The following is a 17,791-nucleotide window of genomic DNA, read 5'->3' as shown; positions in this document are numbered from 1 at the left end:
ACTGAGCTTATGTGCTGCTAGTGCTTAGGTGGGTGCTGTGTATTAAGTACTCTCAGCCATCTGTAGGTACTTTGCACCAAGCTTTTATCTCAAAGACAAAGCCACAAGTAAAATACAGAAAATGACCTCAGCCAAATATAGCAGGAGGACAGACAGCAGTGTGTAGGTCAGGACAGAGAGGCTGTGGGCACCAAATCAGGGAACCGCAGGTGGGCTGGGAATGCATAGGGGTGGGCAGGAAGCACTCAGAGTGAGGACCTGACCTCAGGGAGCTAGGAATGTAACAGGCAGCAAACACCACTGTGTACCGAGCAGTGGCTCCATAGACAGGACCACGCGTGAGCAGGTGATCTAGGCAGGGGGACCCTCCAGCCGGGGGCCTGGCCAGGGAGGACAGTGTAGAAGGACACCTCAGCCCCTGTCTCACTGCTGAGCCTGTGAGACACACTCCTTTCCACCTTTGTCATTGTAACTCCTGCCTCTGGCCCTGGGGACGCCAGGACCCGCACCACATCCTGCAGGTGGTTCGCAATGGGATCCCTCACCTCTGCAGGTGCAGGAGCGAGTCCCCTAGGAGACCCTTCTGGGGCCCGTGGCATGGGTCTGACCGCGTGAGGCTCCCTGCAGCTGGAGGACCCAGGGCTCCGCGCTGCACCCGTAGCTCTCATCTGCACTGGTCTCGAAGCTGGTGGCCTGGCTGGCACCTGGAAACTGGCATGAGGATGGGCAGAGCAGATGCAGGGACTGGAAGGTCATGGCTTCTCCATTGCCTTCACTGGCGTGTGGACTCCAGAAAGGCAGGGGACACATAATGTCCATGCAGGGCACGGAACATGGTGCTGTGGCCCAGCCCAGAGAACACAGGCCCGGCTGGTCCTGAGGGACTCACAGTCGAGGTCTTCTAGTGACCAGCGCAGAGCTCACTGGTTGGCAGAGCTTCGGCCATGCAAAGGCGCCTGAACCTGATCCCGGGAAGCTGGGCGCTCCAGGTGTGAGCAGAGCACAGGGCAGAGTCCCCACCCACCTGCTGACCTGCTGACCTGCTGACCTTGCTTAGCCTCTGAGATCTGCCTCAACCAGCCCCCTCGGGGTGGCATGGCCAAAACTGTGATCAAAGTATAGGGTGGATGTTTACATTTTTAAAACACTTCATCAAATTTTATTTATGCATCATGATGGACACGTGGGTTGTTTCCATGTTTCCCCACGTGCCAGTGTCCCCAAGGTTTGACCAGATATGCTGTGGCCAAGCACCCTCCTGTGGGGAGGCAGGTTGTAGAAACACCCTTTTGGGGGCCAGGGATTTAGCTCAGCGGTGCAAGGGCACGGGCAGGCAGGTGAGCTGGTGAGTTTGAGCCCCAGTACCAAAAATAAAACCCCGCCATGTCCTGATCGCCTGATATCCAGATCCAGTGCAGCGTGACTTCCGGTCACCAAGGGGAAGTGTTCAGAGCTCATTCAGGGCATGGAAGTGGCCACGCCAGTGCAGCCAGACACTCGGGAAAGTGGACTCCGGAGCTGCCTCAGTCAGCAGCAGGAGTGTTGGATCAGTCTCTGAGCCGGATGGGTGGCAGCTCCAGTTCAGCCAGCCTTGAATTCACTGTGCAGCGCAGGCTGGTCTGAGCTCCCTTCAATCCTGCCTCAGCCTCCCCAGTGCTGGGACCACGGCTGCCCACCACCACCCCTGGCTTAAAATTTTTAAACGTTCACCACATGTTTTGCTCACAGCTTAAGATTTTCATGCATCCTGAGTCTTCAACCATGTTCCGATCCATTTTCCAGTAGGGATGATTGGAACAGGAGGCATCTTTGCTCAGTAACTCATTGACTTTTAATGTTCATAGCCGTTTTCCTTCCTGTAACAAAATGCCAGAGCTAGCAACCGAAACAAGAGAAGACACGGGGTTGCAGTCCCTGGCAGTGGATCCCGATGCTCTGAGGCCTGTGCAGGGCCAGCCCTGCAGGGGCAGCACCAGACTGATGCAGCCCATTCACCTTCGAAAAGAAAGGGAGAGGCCAGTGTCCCCCGCCCCTTCCCACGCACACCCCAGGGGCCCAGAACCTCCCACTGGGCTACCAACTCCCAGGCCCTCCCAGCACCAAAGCTTTTTTTGTTTTTTTTTTCTTTGTCTTCATTTTTATCGGTACCGGGGATCGAACTCACGACTGCCTGCTTGCAAGGCAGGCGCTTATGCTGCTGAACTAAATCCCCAGCCCCTTTTTGTCTTTTTTGAGACGGGGTCTCAAAAAGCCAGGGTCTCACTATACAGTTCAAGCTGGCCTTGAGCTCACTTTGTGTCCCAGGCTGGTCTCAAACTTGCACGGATCTTCCCACCTCAGCCTCCCGAGTACTGGGGTTACATGTGTGAGCCACCATGCCCGGCTAGCACCCGGGCCCCTGGGGAACATCACAGAGCCAAACCACAGCCACATATGGTGTAATTAGAAATATAAAAGTTTTGTTCTTTAAAAAAATGTTTCAAAGCCAGGCATGGTGTCCCAAGCCTCTAATCCCAACACTCGGGAGGCTGAGGCAGAAAGATCACAAGTTCAAGTCCTGCCTGAGAAATTGAGGGAGACAGTGTCTCAAAATAAAAACTACAGGGGGCTGAGTCCGTAGTTCAGGGGCGGAGCAATCTTAAATTCAAGGCCAGCATCAGACACACACACATACAGTATTTTATTTTTCCTTAATCCGGGATGAACAGAGAGTCCCAGCGCATCTGAGGAAGCCTGTATACAGCACAAGGGAAGCCCCCGGTCCAGGCCAGGTCCACCAGCGCTGGAGCTCCCCACTTCTGGGACCAACAGCAGCAACTGTGGAGCTGCCAGTCGGGTGCAAAGATAAAACTCACGCTGTGTGTGAATGGCAGTGGGGAAACGCTGCCTGTATCTTATCAGCCTGGGGGAGCTGGCACGGTCCAGAGGGCAAGCAGGCAGGGAGACCGAGCAGGGCTGGCAGGCGCTGAGCCCGGCCCAGGCATTAGACACGGGGAGCTCCAGCAGGATGGTGGAGGACGGCAGGACGGGGACCCCTGGGGCCACCCTGCCCAGGGAGGGGGTAAGCACCCACCTGGGAGGCCCGGCCTTCCTGGCCCCCTTCTGCCCCACTGGGGTCCTGCAGGGTGCAGGCGGGATCAGTTCTACGCATCGGGGCCATGCCTGCCCAGAGGCCCACAGAGGAGCGGCCACTGCAGAGGAGGTTCAGGGAGACCAAGGGCACTGAATATGTGCCCCTCGCCTTCCTGGCCCCCACAGGGTCACAGGGATGTGTCCCCTAAAGGAATCCCCATCTGTCCCCCTCTCTCTGGCTGGCCCTGGGCTCAGGCTGTGGGAGTCCTGCAGGGTGCAGTGGGTTGGGCGGCAGTGCCAGTGGAGAGCTGGCCTTGGGGACCCTCTGGGAGGCGCCCACAGACCTGGACCTCAACCTCTGTCCCTGAGCCCCTCGGGGTTTCAGGACTTCCATGGAAACCTGCCCCGGATCCCTCAGGACAGCGTAGGGACCAGGGCTCTCTGCCTGTACCAGTCCCTCTGTGGCGATAGAGCCGGGCCCTTCCCAAGCCACCTCCTGTCCCCCCACTGACAAGGACCCTGGCATTGCTGGTTTCTGTCCATCATCTGGCACCCTGCCCCAGGGCACTGCCATTGCTTGGGGTTCCCCATCTATGTGTTCACTTTGTGGCCCCCTCACTGGGGAGGCGACTGCAGGGACAGCGCATGGCTGGCCTGGTCTCTGAAGCACCTGCACTTCCTATGTCACCTCAGGGCCTTAGCACAGGCTGGGAATACTCAAATGGGTTCATGAGGAGGGACAGAGTGCCGAGGAGCTCAGAAGTGGGCTCAAGCCCCCTGGTGGCCTGGCTCAGGCCCTTCCCTCCCTTCTCCCCTGGGCTGACTGCGTCCCATCTGGGATGGCAAGAGGTGGAGGCCAGGGTACCCTGCAGAGCCCCCACCCTGCTCTCCCCTCCACAGCAGCTCACACTCACCCTGGTGCTGGCAACGCTGAGCTCCTCCCTGGGCTCCGGCTTCCAGTACGGCTACAACATCGCTGTGGTCAACACGCCGCACCAGGTGGGCACAGAGGGCAACGGCTGGGGGCAGGTGGGATACTCTCTTCTCCAGGTACCTATGGCAGAGGCCAGGGGACAGGGACTCACTGCCTGGCACTTTGGGGTTCAAGCCTCACATCCTCCTCCAAGCTCAGCAACCTGTTGATGGTGGAGAGAAGGGGTCCAGGGTGCAGCCCTGAGGGCATTGGGGTGGAGCCTGGGGTGAGGGTAAGCAAAGAGAGAGGTCTTGCTGAGGGCCGCAGTCCCTAAGAAAAGTGTCCCAGTGAGGACTAGCTGGAGGGCACAAGTGTCCTTTATGACAGCAGGAGAGGCAAGCTTGATGGAGATCCAGAGAGAACGGGAAGAGCCAGCTGGTGACTCTCACCTGTAATCCTGGCCCCCAGGAGGCTGAGGCAGGAAGATTGCTACAAGTTTGAGGCCAGCCTGGCCTGCCCAGTGAGACCCAGTCTCAATCAAAAAGAGGAGAGGAGAGGAAGACCCAGAGCAGAGACATATTTTTGAAGGGTGTCACTTTCCAGGAAAGCCGACCAATGAAACCTCAAGGAGGGGGCGGGGCGTTCTGTACACTGATGGAGGATGGGCAGACGGGGGAAGACCAACCACTCGGACAGAGGGCCCAGGTGCAGGAAAGAGGCCCCTGAAGCCACGGAGGGACAGGAGCCCGCATCTGGGCAGAGCAGGTGGGGTCACCAGTCACCAGGATGTGTGAGACCTGCAGGACTTTTTAAAATCAGCAGCCAGGTGTGGTGGTTCACCCCTGTACCCCAGCACCCTGGAAGGCTGAGGCAGACAGACTGCAAGTGTGAGCCCACCTGGGGGACTTAGCGACTTAGTGAGACTCTGCTTCAAAAGCCAATAAATAAGCCAAGCATCGTGGCGCATGCCTATAATCCTGGCACTTGGGAGGCTGAAGCAGGAGGGTTGCCATGAGTTCGAGTCCAGTTTGAACTACGTAGTGAGTTCAAAATCACCCTGGACTACACAGCAAGACCCTGTCTCACAAACAAAAAAATAAACAAGGACTGAGGTTGCAGCTCTGTGGGGAGGCCCTGGATTCCATTCCTGATACAGTGGAAACAAAAATGGGAGGTACCCAGAATCCCAGCTACTCAAGAGGCTGAGGCAGGAGGGTGCTGAGACAAGGCCAGTCTAGAGAGATCCTGTCTCAAAAAGAATCAGTGTGTCTTGGGGCTGGGGATTTAGCTCAGGGCATAAGCACCTGCCTTGAAAGCAGGCAGTCGTGAGTTCGATCCCTGGTACCGATAAAAACGAAAAAAAAAAAAAGCCAAAAAAAAAAAACAAAAAGAATCAGTGTGGTTCACTTACACATAATGCTTTGTAGGAGGGACCCTAACACCGTTCCTGGCACGCATTACACACCTATGCTAACACGCGTGCACCACCATGTGTGCACAGGAGTTGTGTGTGTCTGCCCACTCAAACTCTGTCCTGGCTGGAACACCCCTTGACTGTGCATGAGGTCAGCTTTGCTTGGTGGTGCTGGAGGCTGAACCCAGAGCTTCTTGCAGGATGGGGGGAGGGGGAGAGTGTACGCCCCCGGGTGGTGGGTGGTGCCCCCCTGGGACATCAGTTCTGAATCAAGCAATGTGCCCCCCAGCTCTCAAACCACAGAGCCCAGATTTCCTCTGGAGCCTATATGCTTTCCAGAACTCACAGCTTCGAAAAATTATCCCCAAAGTCCCACAGTTGGGCTGGGCATGGTGGCATAAGCCTCTAATCCCAGCACTCAGGAGGCTGCAGCAGGAGGATCTTGTGAGTTCAAGACCAGCCTGGGCTACAAAGTGAGCTCAGGCCAGTCTGAACTGCATAGTGAGACCCGGTCTCGAAAAGACAAAATAATAATTTTTTTTAAATACTCAAAAAAAAAAAAAGTTGCACAGTTAGTATGAACATTTCCCATGACACCTCTCGCAGAGTAACTTCTGAAAGGGAATTTTTATAACAAAGGTTTGTTTTTTACTATGTATTTGTTTTTGGCATTGGGGTTTGAATCCAGGGCCTTTGAGCTGAGCTACACCCCCATCCCCACCCCCTCTTCGAGATAAGCTGAATTGCTGAATTGCCAGGCTGAACTTTGAATCCTTCTGCCTCAGCCTCCCAGGCTCCTGGGGCTACAGGCACAGCGGGGCAAGGACGAATTTTTGTGATTTTTTTGTGCAACTGGTTTCCCACCTCCTTTGTCACAGAGCAGATTACTCAGCCCTGGGGAGCCCACAAAGACCTGCATCCCATGGTTTGCAAAGAAACATTCCTATGTGATGACTATGCCACTATCTCCCTTGAGTCTCCTAAGAGTCCAGGCTGTAGATGGGGCCATGCTTTACAGGTCTTGAAGTCATTTTATAACCAAACCTACTTCGAGCGCTACGGAGTGCCCCTGGATGGGAACACGCTGCTGCTGCTGTGGTCCTGCACGGTGTCCATGTTCCCCCTGGGCGGCCTGCTGGGATCCCTTGGGGTTGGCCTGCTGGTGGATCGGTGTGGCAGGTAAATCCGACTGTCAGCGAAGCCAAATCTCTGGGCAATACAGCTTCAAGGGGGCCCTGACAGTTCCCAGCGTGCTGTAGACATCCTGACCCCCGGGGTCCCCCTGGATCACCCTCCCAGGCAATGGCATGAGAACAGCATCCCTCCGTCACCGGCAGAGCAGAGTCCTCACTGCACTTAGCAAGGGCCTGCCTGCCCAGCCCTGGGCACAGCTGGTCCCAAAGGTCTTTGACGGGGTCACCCCGAGTGCAGGGACCGGCCAGCCAGCAGTGGGGGCAGCCTGCTCTGAGCTGGAACTCTGAGCTCGGGTCAGGAGGGGTCAGACACGTGTCTGCTCTCCAACCTGCGTTGCAAACGCTGCCCGGATCTTTGCACTTTGCGTGCTGCACCTGCCGGAGCTGGGGAGGCAGGTGGAACCTGCTCAGGGGAGCAGGAAGTTGGTTCTGTTTCCTAAGCAGCTCCTGGAACCCCACTGAGCACCAGAGGGACAGAGCCCAGCCCCTCCCGGGCCCGCACCATGCTCTGGCCTGGCCCTGTCTTGCAGAAAGGGAGCCCTGCTGATCAACAGCATCTTGGCCATCATCCCCGCCATCCTGATGGGTGTCAGCGGCGTGGCCCGGGCGTTCGAGCTGATTATCGTCTCACGGGTGCTGGTGGGAGTCTGCGCAGGTACCCAGGGTCACAGAGGCCCCCACCTGCCACAGCACCCCGGGATGCCCAGGGCTCTGAGATGCCTCCGTGGCTGGCAGGCGTGGCCGGGGTCCCCAGTGTCCCTGTCTGCAGATTTCCCCTCCTCCTCCTCCTCAATCTGTCCCAGGGCCTTGCAAACCTCTTGCTCTCCAGCCCCTTCCCTTCCTTTAACAAAATCTTCTCTTCAGAAACATTTTTACAGCAGCTAGGGATTTAGCTCAGTGGCATAAGCGCCTGCCTGGCAAGTACAAGGTCATGAGTTGGATCCCTGGTACCACAAAAAAAAAAAAAAAAAAAAGAAACACTTTACGCACAGAAAACCCATAGGGTTTTACCAGGCATCGCTCGAGAATTTGGGTCTTGGTCAGCAGGCGAGCAGTTACTTCAGGGTTTCTTCTATTTAAAAAACAAACAAAACAAAAATTGCTATCCAGTTATATATACCATGGTGCCATAATCCCAGCACTCTGGAGGCTGGGGCAGGAGGATCATTGTGAATTTGAGGCCAGCTGGGCTGCATAGTGAGCACAAGGCCAGGCAGAACTACACAGTAAGTTGCTGTCCCAAAAACAAACAAACAAAAAGCTCTACCAGGTACCCATGCTTTAGAAATAGCAGGAAATAAGCCAAAGCAGTAACCCTAAGGCCCTCCTACGGCTAAGTCCTGGCGGACGACTGCCTGTCACCGATGGCCCAGGCTGGTCCCTAGGAAGGAAAGGCACATTCTCTTCCCACCCTGGCATGTCCCTATGGGGAGTTTGGTACAAGTCCAGCCTGAAAGATCAAGGACAGCTGGTTCTGCTCAGTCACGGAGAGGCTGACATCCGGAGCAATGGGGGGGCCGAGGAATCGCACTGAATTCGTGGGTTCTGGGGTTCTGCAGGGCTGGGGACAGCCCTTGTCCAGCCTTCATCTCCTTCCTCTGAGCCAGGCGTGGCCTTCAATGCCCTCCCCATGTACCTGGGAGAGCTGGCCCCCAAGGAGCTACGCGGCGCACTGGGTTCCATGGTCGAGGTGTCTGTCATCTTCGGAATCTTCCTGGCACAGATCCTCAGCCTCCGGGCCATCCTGGGCAATGCCACAGGTACCTCGGGCCAGGGAGGTCACCGTGGGGGGAGCTGGGATGGGGAGACAGGGGGACACAGGACCCCAGCCCTCGGTATCAGGCTGAGTCACAGGGGCTGGAGCTGCATGAGCAGCTTGGGGACACAGTGGCCTTGGCGTCCCCTCAGTGATCTGGAAAACACCAGCTGGCTTAGCTGCTCCGGGAGCCATGGCATGGCAGGGGGACCTGGTGTGGGGGCAGTAGGGGCAGCCACCAGGGCCACGACGTGGGCACAGGGGCAGCATCTTCCAGGGCTCTGGTTCTCTAGGTGAGGCAGGAGCAGGATGTTGTCTGAAGACAGGTCAAGGGTCCCGGGGGCGGGACAGGAGGAGACTGAGGAGGCCCAGGTAGGGCACAGCCACAGGTCCGCACCTAAGCTCAGGAACCTGGCCCGGGTCCACACGTGGCCTGGATCCCCCTCCCAGGCCCATATTCTCGACCCCTAGCTGTGCCGGGAAGAAGCAGCCAAGCCAGTGACCACGGAGCCAGCGTGGTCACTCTCCTGGCTCGGCCGCGGGGAGGACCTGGCACCTGGCCACGAGCCCAGCGCCCTCCCCACCCCGCCCGGTCTCAAGGCCTCTCCTGCGTCCCCCAGGCTGGCCCGTCCTCCTGGCTGTGACAGGGGTCCCTGCGATCCTGGAGCTGCTGTCTCTGCCCTTCTTCCCCGAGAGCCCCCGATACACCCTGATCCAGAAAGGAGATGAAGAGGCCACGAGGCGAGGTACTGATCCTGACCTCAGCCCTAACCCTAATCCCACCCGACCCTAGCCTCTTCCCTCTGGGGCCTCTCCTCCCACCCAGCCCACACCCCCAATACCTCTCCCAGCCCAGTGGGGTGATGCAGTCCTGTCATCCCAGCACTCTGGGAGGCTGAGGCAGGAGGATCTCAAATTCGAGCCCAACCTGGGCAGCTTAGTAAGCCCCTGATTCAAAAACTAAACAGGGCTGGAGGTGCGCTCAGTGCGGCGGGTTGGGTTCCATCGCAGCCCCAGTCAGGGTGCGCAGTGCAGGCGGGGCACAGCAGGCTGGGGAGCGCGTGGCCGGACCCAGACAGCCTGCACCGCCCCCCACCACCTCCACCCCACCACCCCCCGCCCCCTGCAGCTCTGCGCAGGCTGAGACGCGGCGACGTGGAGGCGGAGCTGCAGGAGATGCACGCGGAGGAGCAGGCGGAGCGCGCCGTGGGCCCCGCGTCCCTGCGCCGCCTGGTGGCCCAGCGACCGCTGCGCTGGCAGCTTGTGTCGGTCGTCGTGCTCATGGCCGGCCAGCAGCTGTCGGGGATTAGCGCAGTGCGTGCCCGGGCCCCGGGCGGCGGGATGTGCGCCCCGGGAGGGACACGCGGGGGCCTCTGCATGGAAGCAGACCCCGATGCACGCCGGGCTTCACGGTGCCAACCTAATCCCAGCTACTCGGGAGGCTGAGGCAGGAGCATGCTGAGGGCGGGGGGCTGGCCAGCTTAGCCAGGGCTGTTGCCCTGATGTGGCTCCAGTTTGGGGGCCTCCTGCCTCAGCCTCCCAGAGCCCTGGAGATTCCCACTCTGGGGATGCAGACTTGAGGCTCAGGGTTACAGAGCCCTGGCCCTGAGTTCCCCGTGTTCTAACCCCACCACCACCCACTGCCTCCTCCGTGTCCCACAGTCCCCATCCCGGGCTTCCCTGCCTTGGTGGCGCTGGAGGGGAGGACAGGAAGCCAGTGCCGTGTCTCCAGCCTTTCCTCACAGCCTGGCTTCGGGTTTTAGATCAATTACTACGCAGACACCATCTACATATCGGCCGGCGTGGACGCCACGCAGTCCCAATATGTGACTGTGGGCGCCGGTGTGGTCAACATCGTGATGACCGTCATGTCGGTGAGTGACCAGGACGTGACCTCTGGAGGCCGCTGGAGCCCTGCAGGTCAGGGTCCTCTGCCTGCACCCAGCGAGGCTTAGACCAGGTGGCCAGCACACCTGCAAACCCAGGCCCTGCGTGAGGCCAACTCTGGTGGCCCGGTCCCCAGTGTGACAGGTGCCAATTCAGGGCTGGATGCTCAACACCTGGCCCCGAGCCTGGCTGTCTTTCCTCTGCCCTCTTCCTCCATCTTTCCTTCCCTTCTTCCTCCAATGCCGCTTCCGGTCCCACCCAGCCCTCCCAGCCCTGCAGGTCACTTTCCATCACTGGCACAGTCGCTGCCCCTAGGGGGAGGCCAGAGCACAGTGGTCCTCCCAGTCCCACACCGAGAAGTTGGGTCCACTCTGGCTTCTCCGTTGACCAGAGTGCTGCCCCTCCTGGCACTGCCCAGCTGTGGTCCCCGGGCGGGAGGTGGCGGGGTCCTGGTGGGACCCGAGGCTGCATGTCTGGGACCCAGAGGAGAGGGCGAGGCAGGAGTGGCCGAGGCGGCCAGGGTAGCAAGGCTGGATGAGGAGGGCAGGCCTGACACCAGGAGGGGGGACGGGAACCCCCGGACACGGGCCAGCAGGGCCCTCACTGCCACGTCCCCGCAGGCCTTCGCCGTGGAGCGGATGGGGCGGCGTCTGCTGCTGCTCTCTGGCTATGGCATCTGCGGCTGCGCCTGCCTGGTGCTGACTCTGGTGCTGCTCTTCCAGGTCTCGCTGCCTCCCTGCCAGGAGGGTGGGAGATGGGGATGGCGGGCACCTGGTCGGGTGGCACTCAGGCCTCTCCTCTGGGGCCAGAGATGCCACCTATCCCCACCCGCAAACAAGCTCAATGGTTTCCCCAACCTAACACAGGGCGTGGGGGTGCACTCGCCTGCAATCTGAGCACTCAGGAGGATGGAGGCAGGAGGACACTATCAGCTTGAAGCCAGGGTGCTCTGCAGGCTGCCCTAGCCCAGGGGCTCCTAGAAGGATCTCTCTGGGTCCCGGGAGGGTGTGGTGATCCGAGCCCACAGCCCCACTGTGCCAGAGCCAAGGATGTGAGGTCCTCGTGGTCTGGTCTGTGTTCAGATCTCTCTAGCTCGGAGCCCCGCTATGTAGGATGGAGGTGAAGGAGCCAGCTCAGCTGGGCGACAGAGGATAAAATGTGTGGCTGTCACCAGGTGCAGAGGACAGTGCCCAGCATGCCCGTAAACAAGGGGCAGGCTTCCTGCTGGCCGTCCTCAAACCAGGAAAAGGTCACAGCAGCCACCAATTTGCCACTGTCCTCCTCCTCCTCCTTCTCCTCCCTGCCAAGCCCCAGAGGTCCCTGTGAGGCTCAGACACCCTAACCCGTGCCGAAGCTGGGACCCTGGTGGGGTCTGACAACCCCACCCGCCCCACAGAACACGGTCCCTGAGCTGTCCTACCTGGGCATCGTCTGCGTCCTGGTGTACATCGCGGGACACTCCCTGGGGCCCAGTGAGTACCGCGCCCCCACCAGCCTGCAGAGCCCGGGAGACACTGAGGACCCAACTGTGGGAGGGGGGGACAGGTCCCCCAGGCCCACCTCCAAATGCTTGTCCTCTGCTCTGGTCCAGAGCCTCCTGCATTTTCTGTTTATCATGTCCCACAAAGACACTCAGGAGAGATCCTCAGGAGAGAGCTCTTTGGGAGCTGCTTCAGCAAGTAGCCAGAGCCACAGAGATGCCTGTGTTCAAAGCCGGGGAGGATTTGGAAGGGGGTTCCAGGCTGGGTGTCGCTGAATGTTATAAGCCCTTCTTAACCACGCCCCTTAGCTTTAGGTCACTGCCTGTGCGGTGGATCCCTGGGGTTACATTTTCCTGGAGGTGTCAGGGAGGGGAAGGGAGCTGCCCTTCCCCACTCCGGCCAGAGGGGGCAGCGCTGCCGCAGCCCAGGAGTCCTGGGGAGCAAGATCTCAAGGGCCCCTGGGCACCCTAACTCAGCCACAGGGTCACTGCTCCCCAGGCGCCTCCCATCTGCCCCTTCTTTCTTCTCCTGACTCTGTGCACAGCTGGGTAAGAGCCAGGGCCTCGACACACTAGGCAAGTGCCCACTGCCAAACCACATGCAGCCCCTGGCCACCCTCTGCAGCCCCTCCCGGGCCCTGCAGGCTGTGGGGCAGGGAACATGCAAATTACACTCAGGTCCCCAGTGGGATGCTGCAAAGGACCCCTGTCGCCCATCCTGCTGTGGGTTGTGGGTTCCTCTCTGCTCCCGCAGGCAAGCATGAGAGTCTCAGGTCCAGGCAAGGAAGACTGGGTCCCAAACTGTGCCCCAGCAGCCCTGTGCCCCGTGTCCCAGGTCCCGTGCCCTCCGTGGTGAGGACGGAGCTCTTCCTGCAGTCCTGGCGGCCGGCCGCCTTCACAGTGGACGGGCTCGTGCACTGGCTGACCAACTTCATCGTGGGCTTGGTGTTCCCGTCCATCCAGGTGAGCTGCCCTTCACCCAGCCCCGCTTCCCGCTGCCCTGCCCAGGGGCAAGCGACGGGTCCCCCTCTGCCCTCTCTGAAGGACGTCCACCTGTTCAGTCCTGCACATGTGAGACACAGCCGGCTGAGGCTTTTGTCATTGTTTTTGAGACGAGGTCTCACTGTGTAGTTCAGCCTGGCTTTGAACTCACGGCAATCCTCCTGCCTCAGCCTCAGAGTGCTGGGATTACAGGGTGCACCACCACGGCCAGCTGTGGCCTAGCTCTTGAGATGAGTCTGTCCCGTATGGAAGGGCGCCCCTGCGCCAGGGGTGGCCTCACTACCTATGCATGGCTCTGGGCTGTGAACCCCAAAGGCACAGAAAGCAAGAGGGGCCAGCACAGGTGCATGGCCCCCTCCCCGTCACCGTCCCTCCTGCTCGCCCTCTGAGCCGAGCACCCAGCCCTCGCCCCTGACACAGGAAGGAAGCCCAGGCGCAAAGGGTTGTGTTCCGGTGTCATCGGGACCGTTTTCCACGAGGCGCCCCTGTCCCGTGACCCCCAGGCCAGCCTGGGTCCCTACAGCTTCATCATCTTCGCTGGGCTCTGTGCCCTCACCGCCGCCTACATCTTCGTGATCATCCCAGAGACCAAGGGCAGGACCTTCCTGGAGATCAACCGCATCTTCGCCAAGAGGAACGGGGTGGTGATCCCGGAGGAAGAGGAGGAGGAAGCTGGAGTGGGGCACCACCTGCCCGCCCTGCCCCCCAGCCAGACTGCACTGTAGGGGGGTGCATCACCCAGGGCCCAGGTTCTAGGTGACCTTCCCTGAGGAAGGGTGAGAGCGGTGAGACCTTTGTACCCCAAGGAATGCAGACTTGGGGGAAGGGGGTGGCAGGGTGGGGGCAGATGCTTGTGTTGATAAGACTTAACTCCTTTCCAGACTTGGTGGTACAATCTGTAATCCCAGCTACTTGGGAGGCTGAGGCAGGAGGATCAGCAGTTTGAGGCCACCTGGCCAACTTAGAAAGACCCTGTCTTAGAGTAAAATAAAAAAGGGTGGAGGGCTGCTCAGTGGCATCAGCGCCTGCCTGGCAAGCTCAAGCTCCTGAGTTCAATCCCTGGTACCAAAAACAAAAATCTCTATAAAAAGAGGTGGAGACCCGGGCATGGTGGCTCACGCCTGCAATCCCAGCACTAGGGGGCTGAGGTGCGAGGATCCTTGCAAGTTCGAGACCAGCCTGGCTACGAAGTGAGCTCAAGCATAGCGAGACCCCGTCTCAAAAACACACACACAAAAAAGAGGTGGAGAGGTAGCTCAGTGTGAAGACCCTGGGGGTAATCCCCAGCAGAACAAGCAAAAGCAGAAATACCTTGATTTGTGCGCTGGGGATTTAGCTCAATGGCATAAGCACCTGCCTGGCAAGTGCAAGGTCCTGAGTTTGATCCCTGGTACCAATATATATATATATACCTTTATTCTACTTTGGTGCCAAATTTAAAGATGTACACATACTTTTTCAAAGTAAAATTTGTGAACTTCAGTGCACTGGTCAGCTTTATGTTGCTGTAACAAAATACCCAGGGGATTCCCTTAGAAAGGAAAAGGTTTGTTTGGCTTCATAGTCCTAGGGCCCGCCCCACCCCCAGAGTCAGGAGCAGAACCAGGCCTTGGACACCTGGGCCTTGGAGGTCAGATCCCAGCGCAGCAAACGCAAAGTCCTGGCATCCACAGCCTTCCCAGACGGGGATCCTCCAGGACCTGGGCCCGCTCCGGGCCTGGCCACCAGCTGTGCCCGGGGTCCCTGCTGAAAGTGGCCTTGTTCTCCTGGACTCAGGAAACACTGTGGCGCTGCTCCGGGGCCCAGCACGGGGCAGGGCGTGGGATCTCTCCAGGGGTCGCTGGGACGCTCGGGAAGCACCGGGGCCCCATCCCCGGGAGGAGGGCAACCCTCAGTGTCCTGCACGAGTCCGAGACGGAATTTCCATTTACTGTCCGTTTTGTCCAGCTTCCTGGTACTGGGATGGATCCCAGGGGCACCTCTAGCCCTGAGCTGCATCCCCAGCCATGTCGGGTTTTAATTCGGGCCAGGATTGAACGAAGGTCCATCTCCAGCCCCTTGTTATTTCCATTTTTATTCTGAGACTCAGTCTCCAAGGGCTGGCGGTTGCACGAGACTCCAAGTTTGGTCTCCCACAGGAAATATATAGAAAGGAAAAAAAGGAAGGAAGGAAGGAAAGAGGCCAAGACACAGTCTTGCTGAGCCACTTGCTGAGTCCCCCCGGCAGGGGTCACACCGCGTCCTCCTGCCTCAGCCTCTCGCTGTGCTGAGATTACAGACAGGCACAGACCAGCACACCCCGCGGGAATGCGCATCAGCTTGACTGTGGCAGTGCCACATGGGCACATACGTAAGTCACACACCAACTACATTTTAAATAAGAGAAGCAGGCAAGCATGCTGGCACACACCTCAAATCCGACACGGATCATTGTGAGTTCAAGGCCAGCCCGAAGTACTGGTGAGCCCCTGTCTCAAAGGAACATCAAAGGGAGAAGCAGCAGCCTAACCGCGCCTGCCTGCCTTCCCGTGAGCCCGCGGGTCCTGGCCTGGGACAGGAGGAGAGCGCCCGCCACCCCTCGGCCCTGTGAAGACGGGACTCCGAGGAGCTCAGGCTGAGAGGGCAGGACCTGGAGTAAAAAGTAGCAGCTCAGTGCTGTGGCGTCTGACTGACTTGGCAGGCCTAACGCTGGTGGGCTGAGCACCTACCTGGAGGATCACAAGATGCATTATAGCAACTGTGAGGGATTTCCTTCTGTCTTGCTTTTGAAAGCCAATGTTTTGTTCTGTTGCATTGTTTTGTTTTATTGTTGTATCTGCAAGCCTGAGCAACTATTGTGAAGATAACAATATATAATATAATAGGGGCCAGAGATGTAGCTCGGCGGCACAGCACCTGCCTGGTAAGCATAAGGTGCTGAGTTCCAGCCCCAGGGACCAAAAAGAAAAACATCTGAAAAATAAAAAATAAAAATAAACATTTAAATTCTGTCAGTGAGCCCGAGTCTCTGGGCAATGGCGCTCATGGGACCACTGGCGACCCTGATAGTCCCCCGCATGCCATAGACATCCTGACCCCCGGGGTCTCCCTGGATCGTCCTCCCAGCCAGTGGTGGGGGACAGGCTCCCTCCATCACCAGCAGAGCAGAGTCCTTGCTGGACTTGGCAAGCGCCTGCCTGCCCAGCCCTGGGCGCAGCTGGTCCCAAAGGCTCTGGGCGGTCCAGAGCCTTTGCACTTTGCTTGCTGCATGGCCCGTGCCCCTCTGGAGAGCCGCCGTCCACATGGGAGCTGCAAGGCCCAGGCCCAGGCTCAGTGGTGCTGCTGGGTTCCCGGTGCATATGGGGTGGTGCTGGGAGAGACATGGGAGCTGGCTAAGGGGAGCCAGAAGTTGATTCTCTGTCTGCTAAGCAGGGACCCTCATTCCCACCGAGCACCAAGGCACAGTGAACTCACCCTGGGGTGGCGCCCGATGGCTGCTCCAGCCACCCCGGGAGGCAGACCCTTCTCGATCGATGCCCCTTCCAAGGCCGAATCCCCAGTCCTGGAACTTGGGCAGTGGAGGAAACTTTAAGACAAATTGGCCACCACACCATGAAGTGCAAGAGCCTGGGCCTGGGCCTTGGGGCTGTCTGGTGTGGGGCTCCTCTCCCTCTCACTGCCACTCAGAAAGCCACACTGAGTCGAGCTGCAGCCCGTGGCACCCCAGCAGAGTTCTGCGGGTGCACCTGGGGTTTCCCAGGGCTCACTCCCTGGGTGTCTCTTCCAGGGACCCCTCCTCTCTTCTGTCCGAGAGCCCCCAGCTTGCCTGATGCCCCTGCCTCTGCCTCTGTAAGACCACGGGCTCCGACACCCCAAGACTCAGTACTTCCTCAGCCCGTCTCCAGGAGGAGCCCCACCCCCACCGTCCCAGGATCCCCCCAAGCCCCGGCTTGGCTGCCCCAGTGGTCAGACAGCTCACCCCAGCCACACCAGCACCTGGTGACATGGATTCTGGACCCTGTCCGCCTGCTTGGGCACCGGCTCTGTCCCTGGCGCGTATTCCATGTCTTCTGGGCCTCATCTTTCAATCTGAGGAGTGGGGTTATGATAGTGTCAGTGCCAGTATGCGCCTTGCAGGGCCGTTGGGAGGACAAAGGGTTCTGGGCCTCAATTGTTTCATTCCTTTTGTTTTCCTGCCGTAGAGGAGATGAACCTGGGTGGTGACACAAAGCCCCAGACCTAGCCCTTTTGTACATTTTGGATACAAGGTCTCAAACTGCCCGGGCTGGGCTCCTCCTGCCTCAGCCTCCCAGGGCCCTGGAATTACAGGCACAGATGTGAAGGTGCTTTGAAATTTGAGCCCCGGCAGTGGCCTGGGGCAGTCTCTGTCCCTCCCTAGAGCCATCCGGGGTCCTTGATATATGCAGATCTTTCCGCAGGACATTTACAGGTCTCTGGGCCAACGTGAGAACTTGGAAGCACCGAAGAGAAGCTCGCAGGTCCTCCAGGCATCGGCCCTGTGGTTCTCACTGTGGCCGCTGGAGGGCAGCACGTTCCCAGGGGAAGTGCGCAGCGCTGCTCGAGGGAGAGGGATGCGGGGTGCTCCCCCTGCGGTGATTTAACATAAACAGTGAGCCCTGAACCAGCTTTGGTGGTGGAGGTTGCAATCCCAGGGCTCCGGGAGGCTGAGACAACACGGTTAAAAGTTCGAGTCCCGCCTGGACAACCCAGCGAGACAATGTTTCAAAAAATAGGGGCCAGCGGTGGCGGTGCACTCCTGTAATCCCACTGTGCAGCCCGGGCTGGCCTGGAACTCACAGCGATCCTCCTGCCTCAGCCTCCCGAGCGCTGGAGTTGCTTTTATTATTTGTTTCTTTCATTATTACAGCAGCAAGGCTGTTCCTTCTAACCTAACTGGGCCCCACACACACATTTCACACCTGCCCTGTCTCCAAACAAATCCTCAGCGCTCCAAAGGTTACACCGGCTCCACTGTTGCTACTTCAGAACTAAGCAAGCCTAACTGACCAGAATTTGCTAAAAGCTTGAAGAATGCTTTTTTCTTTTAGTCCTGGAAACCTGGACCTTTGCACTG

The 17,791-nt window shown here is 58.7% G+C and overlaps 1 protein-coding gene and 1 long non-coding RNA gene across 5 annotated transcripts; one reads left to right on the top strand and one right to left on the bottom strand.

Annotated features, from left to right (window-relative positions):
* Positions 1–67: 67 nt before the first annotated feature.
* LOC111757181 (uncharacterized) lies at positions 68–9,438 on the bottom strand. Of its 2 annotated transcripts, XR_010042912.1 has the most exons (5): positions 9,191–9,438; positions 8,229–8,386; positions 6,448–7,664; positions 3,987–4,126; positions 68–1,856 (listed from the first exon to the last, which is right to left on the bottom strand). It is a non-coding gene; the product is annotated as an uncharacterized LOC111757181 (long non-coding RNA). The 2 variants fall into 2 exon arrangements; XR_010042913.1 differs by lacking the exon at positions 6,448–7,664.
* Slc2a7 (solute carrier family 2 member 7) lies at positions 2,831–15,707 on the top strand. 3 transcript variants are annotated; one of them, XM_063235447.1, is made up of 12 exons: positions 2,831–3,061; positions 3,973–4,071; positions 6,418–6,578; positions 7,123–7,247; positions 8,200–8,352; positions 8,969–9,094; positions 9,478–9,662; positions 10,112–10,222; positions 10,856–10,957; positions 11,632–11,707; positions 12,551–12,678; positions 13,138–13,456. In XM_063235447.1, the coding sequence occupies exons 1-12, from the start codon at positions 2,867–2,869 to the stop codon at positions 13,291–13,293; spliced, it is 1,617 nt and encodes a 538-aa protein (XP_063091517.1). In that variant the 5' UTR covers positions 2,831–2,866; the 3' UTR covers positions 13,294–13,456. The 3 variants fall into 3 exon arrangements, with proteins under 3 accessions (XP_063091517.1, XP_063091518.1, XP_023421388.2); XM_063235448.1 differs by having other exon boundaries at positions 2,837–3,061; positions 13,303–15,707; XM_023565620.2 differs by having other exon boundaries at positions 2,933–3,061; positions 13,221–15,707.
* The last annotated feature ends 2,084 nt before the right edge of the window (positions 15,708–17,791 follow it).

The sequence above is a fragment of the Cavia porcellus genome, unplaced genomic scaffold (genome assembly GCF_034190915.1).
Source record: "Cavia porcellus strain 051 isolate PalLab524CR breed Dunkin Hartley unplaced genomic scaffold, mCavPor4.1 scaffold_25, whole genome shotgun sequence".
In the NCBI taxonomy this organism is placed as follows: Eukaryota; Metazoa; Chordata; class Mammalia; order Rodentia; family Caviidae; genus Cavia; species Cavia porcellus.
The sequence above is the reverse complement of the archived record's forward strand: the minus strand, read 5'-3'. Positions and strand labels throughout refer to the sequence as shown.